The following is an 8,666-nucleotide window of genomic DNA, read 5'->3' as shown; positions in this document are numbered from 1 at the left end:
TCTTATTCTTATGCGTAACATTGCTCCCTAGCAGGTGCATTTTCGAAGATATTCGCGTTTTCAGCCTAAACCAAGCTTAGACTTTTATGTGACCTTCAGAAGTCAAATTTGGCAGTGTTTAAGGTCATATCCGAACGTAAAATTTTCCGCTCTTTTCATTTCTGGGGTCAAAAGTATGGGGTCCCATTTAAAAAAATTGATCTGACCTTGAAATGACCTTCAAGGTCATTGTCAAGGTCAAATCCAAGGTCACCGTCAGATAGCTAGGAAAAAATCATAAAAACTCAGTACTTCGCATTTTTTCTAGGACTCATATTTTTCGAGTTATTCTGCTCTTCCGGGACTTTTATAACATCCTGTATATTCAATATAATTTAAAATAATATTTACTCATAATTTCTTTTAAATTCATATGAATTTTCACTCACTTTACCACTCATTAATAACATTAGCAAGAACATAGGCTACGTTTAGAAAACACAACGGTTACACAACGGTTGAGTAATTCGTCAACGTTATTAGTCTGAATAGGCTTGTTCGTTTTGTCTGCACTGCTGAATTGGTGCAACAAGTTGAAGTGAGGAAACCTACGTTTGTCTTACTTTTACTTAATGCACCAATTCAGCAGTGCAGACAAAATGAACAGGCCTAATGTAAGGATCTAAAGCCAGCGGCACACGGTGCTTGTTTTCTTGCTGGATTGCTTGCTGGATGAAAATACTGCGTTCTGATTGGTATATTTCCATCCATCTTCGGAAATGTACCAATCAGAACGCAGTATTTTCATCCAGCAAGTAATCCAGCACGAAAACAAGCACCGTGTGCCGCTGGCTTAACAGTAAGGACCAATAGTTAAGCCAGCGGCACATGGTGCTTGTTTTCGTGCTGGATTGCTTGCTGGATGAAAATACTGCGTTCTGATTGGTGCATTTCCATCCATCTTCGGAAATGTACCAATCACAACGCAATATTTTCATCCAGCAAGCAATCCAGCACGAAAACAAGCACCGTGTGCCGCTGGCTTAAGCGCTCAGTGAGTGTTTTGTTTTCTGAACGCAACCATAACACCCTAAAACTAGAGAACGTACACGTCATTATATAAACTGCCTCGTAAAGGTAGGAAATAGATATAAAAAGAGCTATGAAGGTCTTTCTATTTCCAGCACTACGGATGACAACCGAAACAGCCCGATGATGCACGATTCTACTTACATAGTTACTTTCTTTATGTAGACAGGAAATTTCTTTCTATTTCTTCGTCTATCATTTTACGTAGTTCCATGGCAGATAATACTTTACACCGGTTGGTTATGTCCATAGACATAATAAGAATAGACTGCGTGTGAGGGCCAAAACTTGAAGATCAAGTAGAAAGAGACGGACAATAGGTGCCGAGTATCTTTCTCTCTCACACAAGGAAAGGAGTGGGGAAAGAGTGGGGAGCGAAAAAGAGTAATGAAACAGCTGTATGCGGTTAAAAAGAGGTGCGTGATCGGTTCCCAGTTTATTTGCTGCACGATTCAGGAGATGTTCTGCTTTATTTATTTAAAGTTAGTATCAACGTATTGTTACGCGCTTAATTTCCCTGCGATCACACGCGCATGTCGGTCATAGCAGGATTAAGGGTAGCGTGAAGGTTAGAATCACATTGGAAGATCTTCTCTAACTGCTCTGTCCGCGTTTCTCTGCAGCTTTATTTCTCTACTTTCCTTCTAATGCCTCGGACATTCGTTTCGCATTTTCATTTAAGAAAAACTGATTATTCTGTCAGTGTTGTGTCAGTGCTGGTGTGTTGCTAAAAGTTTTTGTTGACTACAGTTAATCGAATCCGTCGACGCACCATAGCATATACATATTCACGGAGAAAACAAGGAATAAAATAATTTAAAAAATAGTTACTACGTGCTGTATTTGTGGTGTGGAAGAAAACCCTCTTTATCCACGATCATTTCATAAGTAATTTAAAAAATATATTTGTATTCAATATGAATGTAAACATATCGTAATTAATAATATATATACACATATATATAAGTGAAAATATATATGTAAAAAATTTACAGAATCCCAAAAAATGAAGAAATGCGAAAAAAATGGTTTCACGTTATTGGCCGTGATGTATCTTACAAAGGAGTAAAAATATGTGACCACTTTACAAAAAATGACTATCATGAAATGAATGAATATAAACAAAATAAAATATTGAGAAAGACTGCAGTTCCATTAATTTTCGTGGAAGAAAATTGGTGAGAATGTTAAATTATAAATAAGAACATACATGTAATAATCTTACAGGAAGATGCAATAAATCCATTACATTGAAATATTTTGTTTTGTAGTAAACATGTGGAGAAGGATACAGATACCAATTTAAGCACAGATATAAATACAAATACAGCAGAAAATAATGACATAGACAATGAAAGAAATAGGTAAGAAACACTAAAGATACACTAAGATATACACCAAAAGGGAAAATAAAGTTATCGTAATATATAAGATAAAACATTAATGTATGTGAATATTTTTTGTTTTATAGTGAAAATACGAGTAAGAATTCCATTACGGACACAGATGCAGATATACATACACATGTAGCAGAAGATGTAATAACATAAACATCCATAGCAACCATAGTAATAATCACAGTAGAAAAAGGTGAGATATCTAAAGATTAAAATAATTTTTCCTATCGAGTATTATTCCAACAAATTATAAATTATCAAAATTTTATTTTCAGGAAATTGTCGCAAGAGAATTTTAGAAACTCAAAAATTAAAAAAATATTTGTAAACACTTCTAAACATGCTACAAAATGCTTCCGTAAAACAGATTTTGTGTCTGATGCAAAATGGGAGCAGTTTGTAAGATATGTGTCATATATTCGAAATGAAACAAAAAATATGTGGCAAAAGAAAAACCTATGCAGAAGAAAGTTTTAACTTATAAAGATTTGCTTCAGGACCTGAAAAGTAAAAACTTTATAACAAATAATGGTATAGATGCAATCAAAGTAAGTTGAGTTTAGCTATTTTCCATTCGCAGAAAGATTTGAAATTCACATTGTGCACAATGTTTATTCTTTTATAAGAAAGTTCATGATAACTCTCCAATCACAATGTAACTTTATCATAATATTGACTCTTATAGAAAGGTCCATGATAATGAAGCAAATGATAGAACAATACTTGGTTTCTACATCATGTTAAAAATATGATATAACAAATGTTGTGCGTATACATATACCCTCTCAATCTACAAATCTACAAATGCACTAATGATGTTATATCTTCGTTCTAAATAAGTTATTATGTATATGTCTATGCGTACAACCATTTGTCTCCTTGATTTCTTCTGTTTTTATATCTATATTTTGTACTTCCTTTTTCTTTATTTAGGATATTTTGTCACCTGTTATGCAACAGTTGCTACTTACAATGTTAAATAAGAAGCGAAAAAAGTCGTTCCCCGAAAGTTTAAAAAGTTTTGCATGCACGTTACATTTTCATTCGCCTGCAGCATATTTGTATGTAAGAAAAATGTTTTTAAAAAGTTTACCTCATCCCAGTACACTGCGCATGTGGACGCAGACAATTCGTAGCAATTTCGGTATATCTGAACAATCGTTTAAAACTAAACTCGATAAGGTGCAAAATGCTAGAGAGAAAGGAAAGAACTTAATTTTCAATATAACTTTTGATGAAATGAATATTAAGAAAAAAGTTGATTGGGACGGCAAAGAATTACACGATTTTATTGAAACGGGTATTAAAGATAGTAAGTCTGACAGTCTGCCACTTGCTACCCATATCCTTCTTTTTATGTTAGTGTGCATAAATGATCATTTTAAAATCCCAATTGCATTTTATGTTATCGAGGCATTAAATGGTAAGGAAAAAGCAAATTTGTTAAATAACATTTTAAGTATTCTCCATGAAAAAGCAATTTACGTTGTTAGTATTACATTTGATGGAGCAACTTCTAATATTGCAATGTGCGAGATACTAGGCGCACAGTTAAAACATGTCAATTTTGAACATATTGTTCCATATTTTAAGCATCCTATTAACAAATCTAAAAATATTTATATTTTTTATGATGCATGTCACATGTTAAAGCTTGTGAGGAATGCAATTAGTAAAGGGATTATTAAAGATAAAGACAAAAATGTAATAAGTTGGAACTTTCTGAAAGAATTAGTAAATGTGCAAACTGTGGAAAAATTACATGTTGCCAATAAAATGCGAAAAAGACATATACAGTTTTTTAATGAAAAGATGAAAGTTAATCTAGCAGCACAAACATTAAGTAATTCTGTGGCTGATGCATTGACGTTTTTAGAATATGAATTAAAAGAACCAAGATTTATAGGAGCTTCAACTACTGCAACATTTTGTAAAACTTTCAATGACATATTTGATATCTTAAATTCACGTAACATATACAATAAAACTGAAAATAAACATGCAATAACAAGAAATACATTATGTACTATTAAAGATAAAGCTAAAACTTTTATGCATTACATTGCTTCCTTAACAATAAATGATGTTCCCGTATTACAAAGCATCCTCAAAACAGGTTTCATTGGATTTATAATTAATTTGCAGAACATTATTTTATTAGCAGAAGAATTATTTAATGTAAATGCAATAAACTTTCTTCTTACTTATAAATTATCACAGGACCATATCGAAACTTTTTTTTCATTGATTAGAAGAATGCATGGTTGGAATAATAATCTTAGCGTAAAGCAATTTAAGGTGTCATATAGAAAGATATTGCATTTAGCGAATGTGTCAGTCTCATTGAATGCTAATTGCATTCCACAAGATGATACTGTATTGCTAACACTTTCACATGAATCTACGAATGATATACAGACAATTAACGAACATGTAGAACAAAATAAAGATACTATTTTAGAAGAAAGATCTTTAGAAGATGAACCTTCAGATCTTATCTTTATTGAGCATAATTATGTATTACATGATAAAAAAGTTAATGAATATGCTGCAGAAACCATTGCTTACATATCAGGATATGTTGCTAAAACTATTATGAAAAGAATTAATTGTTCAGAATGCAAGCAATTACTTTCAAATAATACATATAAACAGTTGAATATAGAGCGTACCAGTAAACTTATACAGATAAAGGATCGAGGCAACTTATGTGAAGCATCAAATGATGTGATTACGATATGTAAGATAGCATATAAAATAGTACGATGTAATCAACACAGACTATTTACAAATAAAAATATTCTTGCACATCTCATATGTGAGGCTGTACGCTCCATTCCTGTGCATATATTTGACTATAATAATCATATATTCGATCAAAGTCCACTTTTTGATCACCGAAACCAAATAATTAAATTAATTTTGAAAACATTTTTTAATTTAATTTTAAAACATGAAAGTACATCATTCGCAGATTCGATACAACGAGTTCGGATGAAAAATAATAAAATAACCTTGTTCAAAAATCAATAAATAAACAACAACTTATATAAAAATATATATATATTTTTTTAATAAAGATTATATTACTTTGTAATATTGATATTTTTATTACAACTTTTCCACACATATTCATGTATAAAATATTTAATCGTTTCAATATAAATGTTTACACGTACTTTTTAATAGTTGAAACACATTTATCTCTAAATTTTAAACGGTTTTATTTAACATTACACAACTTTTTTTAACCTAACATCATGTATATAGCACGTTATATATTACTGCGCATCACTGCGCATGCGTGAGCAGAGAAAGAAAGATACTCGGCACTTGCTTTCTGTCTCTTTCTACCTGATCTTCAGTCTTCACAAGAGTACACGCGCAGTCTATTCTTACTATGTCTATGGTTATGTCCAATCGTGCTATGTCGAATTGGGTGTCTCCCATGTTGGTGCACGTGAAAGCATAACTGAAGTGCTTAACCTGATTTGAGTTTGTTTATCTCGCCAAGTTCTGAATTAGTGGTGTGATAAATATACACTGAATGGATTCACTGTTATTATTGTATATACATTACAAGATGTTACGTTTATCGTTGTTTTTATCATAATTGCAAAACATGCAACAAATTTAAATTTACATGTGTACTTCTATGATTTATCTCATAAAAAATGATCGCGAATGTGTTTAGTGTAATTTTATCAGCCTGTAGTTTTTTATATACTTGTTATATTTTGTGCTGTTTGACATATTTCCTGTCAAGTCACGATGTACACATTCATTCAGGTATTCAATTTATTCAATTTATTTATATTATTTTTTGTTAAAAATCCTAACTTATCTTATAGTTCATAACTAATATTTTCTACAAACCTTTCATTATTAATATTCGTTATAAAATTACAGACGATTACAATTATTGAAGATAATTTCTATATATTTCAGATGATAGTACAGAACAAGATGCTCTCTGGAATCTCTTCTTGGATAAGTTGTTACTTATTATTTTTATCCTTCAACATACTCTCATGGCCAGTAATCAATTCAAAGAAATATGCTGCAAGTTACATATAGAACATCTTAGTAGAAGCATTTATAATGCTTGCAATTCAGCTGTAATTCATTTCCTTATCAACAATTGGAAGCAAGTTCCATTTCTTTATTGTTGGCATTTTAACACCTCTAGCAATGCTATTTGGATGCTTTTTAATGGCCTTCATGTATTTGCCTGGAGCTTTATTTACAGTGGCTGCATCATGATGGATATTGCTGAATTACATGGACTAAAACAAGTCTTCTACAGGTAATAATAGGCATTTTGATTATAAACCTTAAATTTTTTTATATTTATTCAGGTAAAAAAATGAACATGATAGAACTTGGATATAAAGATAAACCTTACGACAATAACTATGTTGCTAATGGCAATAAGAATTTTGTTGTATTGTATCGTTAGTTTATTACTTTTGATTTACAGAGTATCTGGGAGAAATAGTCCTTTAGATAATAAATCTAAAGGGTTGAAGCGATATATGAAACATATGAGACATCCTAGCTTCACTGGTTTCCTTATTGTTCTATGGCTATATCCTTTTATGAGGTAAAATATTTTCTCTGCATTTTAGCTATATATCATTTTAAATATATATACATACTTATTATGCACTATATAATCTGCATCTTGATTTGGTACATATAACTAAACTTATACTTATATCATTGACCAAAGGTCAAGAGTTCTTTTTGGTGAGAAACATTTTCTTCCTAAGTTTCTTTATCATCAAAAATAAATTGTCTAAGAGTTTAAAATGAAATACTTCATATATTTATAAAGAATATAAGATACATTTTTTGAACATATATATTAACTCTGTTTAAAACTCTCTTTGGAGTTAATCTTTATAATAATCATCTTTACAAATTAATCTTTATATCAATTTTTATATTGTTCTTCACAAACACAATTTTGTATAATTCATTTATTAGATGGTCTAATAGGCATAATGAAAGATATAAAAAAAATTAATAAAAAGCAAGATAGTGAAAGCAACTAAAGATTAATAATATTAATGTGATAAATATCACATTAATATTGTTAATCTTTAATTAATTACTGTCATTACCTATGCACTATTTTTATATTCTTTCTGTCCTTCCTATCAAATAGTAATTAGTAGTTACTGTTATTTGCTACAACTGTCAAAAATTGCAAATTTGACAGTTAAATTAAGTTCAGATTTTTTTACGACGATATTTAAACAAAATCTGTTTTCCTTACAGTATAGATCGAATGTTATTGGCCACTGTGTTGACAGGATATATGATGGTAAGATGGACTACAGATTCCGAGGATTATAGCTATCACGTCCGACATTTCCAACAAAAACAAAAAGAATTATCGTAATCTTCGATTTTGTTTGCTATTAATAAAAGATATATTTTATCAATATATGTCATATACGCACAATTGACAAAAATTACATTAATTATGATGTAATCAAAAGAAATTTTCAACCGTACATTTTGTTAACCGTACATTTTCAACCGTACATTTTGGTAACCGTACATTTTGTTATTTAATCATTAAAACATTAGTTTATGTAGTTAATTTATTTTAAAATGTTAACATGTTCTAAAATATAACTAAGAAAAGATAGGAATTTAGTCCTTTTTCTTCCAAAGAAACTTATAATATTTATCATAAACAATAAAATTAAAAAGAAACGAATGAAAATGAGAATAAGTAAGAGAGATTGATTTAAATAAGCGGAAAATTAAAGAAGGAAAATAAGAGAGATTGCGTAACAAATCTAGAAAAGCACGCGCACTTATTTTAATACAACAAATTCCAATGCATTGGGATCTCTTTGTTGAGGGAAGACTTTCGAGCTTATCTCGTAGTCTATTTTTAGAGACTGCGCACATGGAGAGATTTAGCGCCCTTTTATAAGCTTTCTCGGGGAAATTCAAGTGACTAAATCGAACCGTGAAGGTTCCATAAGTTGTATTGGTTTCGTTACATTGCGTCTTGTTTCGTAAGTCCAATTGATATCGAGTTCTCTTCTTTATTTATCGTTGTCTTCGGAATCCTGACGACATCTTTACCTGACAGTATTAGAAGATTCGAGCGCAATCTAATGCTGCCCGGTAAGATGTGAACAGATACTCCATCCAAACGCATGTGTTCATCTTGAAGAA

General features: G+C 30.8%; 2 protein-coding genes across 3 annotated transcripts; both read left to right on the top strand.

Moving 5' to 3' along the window:
- The first annotated feature begins 1,314 nt into the window (after window positions 1-1,314).
- On the top strand, window positions 1,315-4,255 carry LOC105185877 (uncharacterized). 2 transcript variants are annotated; one of them, XM_025301898.1, is made up of 5 exons: window positions 1,315-1,550; window positions 2,064-2,246; window positions 2,340-2,432; window positions 2,540-2,658; window positions 2,741-4,255. In XM_025301898.1, exons 1-4 carry the CDS (start codon window positions 1,456-1,458, stop codon window positions 2,616-2,618), a joined length of 450 nt encoding a protein of 149 aa, XP_025157683.1. In that variant the 5' UTR covers window positions 1,315-1,455; the 3' UTR covers window positions 2,619-2,658; window positions 2,741-4,255. The 2 variants fall into 2 exon arrangements, with proteins under 2 accessions (XP_025157683.1, XP_025157684.1); XM_025301899.1 differs by having other exon boundaries at window positions 1,317-1,484.
- Window positions 4,256-5,638: 1,383 nt separating this feature from the next.
- On the top strand, window positions 5,639-8,128 carry LOC105185876 (nurim homolog). Its single transcript, XM_011145715.3, has 4 exons — window positions 5,639-6,254; window positions 6,414-6,771; window positions 6,946-7,068; window positions 7,749-8,128. Exons 1-4 carry the CDS (start codon window positions 6,140-6,142, stop codon window positions 7,870-7,872), a joined length of 720 nt encoding a protein of 239 aa, XP_011144017.1. The 5' UTR covers window positions 5,639-6,139; the 3' UTR covers window positions 7,873-8,128.
- The last annotated feature ends 538 nt before the right edge of the window (window positions 8,129-8,666 follow it).

This window comes from Harpegnathos saltator, unplaced genomic scaffold (genome assembly GCF_003227715.2).
Source record: "Harpegnathos saltator strain DR-91 unplaced genomic scaffold, Hsal_v8.6 scaffold456, whole genome shotgun sequence".
NCBI lineage: Eukaryota > Metazoa > Arthropoda > Insecta > Hymenoptera > Formicidae > Harpegnathos > Harpegnathos saltator.
Note: the sequence above shows the minus strand (reverse complement) of the source record. Positions and strands in the feature narration are given on the sequence as shown.

What these genes read in the sequence shown, in the direction of transcription:
- LOC105185877 (XM_025301898.1), top strand. Translation starts at nt 1,456, where the DNA reads ATGAAACAGCTGTATGCGGTTAAAAAGAGGTGCGTGATCGGTTCCCAG. An exon ending in TTCTGCTTTATTTATTTAAA is followed by an intron (nt 1,551 to 2,063) that starts GTTAGTATCAAC and finishes AAAAATTTACAG; the next exon opens with AATCCCAAAAAATGAAGAAA. An exon ending in ATAGACAATGAAAGAAATAG is followed by an intron (nt 2,433 to 2,539) that starts GTAAGAAACACT and finishes TTTGTTTTATAG; the next exon opens with TGAAAATACGAGTAAGAATT.
- LOC105185876 (XM_011145715.3), top strand. Translation starts at nt 6,140, where the DNA reads ATGATCGCGAATGTGTTTAGTGTAATTTTATCAGCCTGTAGTTTTTTA. An exon ending in CGATGTACACATTCATTCAG is followed by an intron (nt 6,255 to 6,413) that starts GTATTCAATTTA and finishes TATATATTTCAG; the next exon opens with ATGATAGTACAGAACAAGAT. An exon ending in TGGCTATATCCTTTTATGAG is followed by an intron (nt 7,069 to 7,748) that starts GTAAAATATTTT and finishes TTTTCCTTACAG; the next exon opens with TATAGATCGAATGTTATTGG.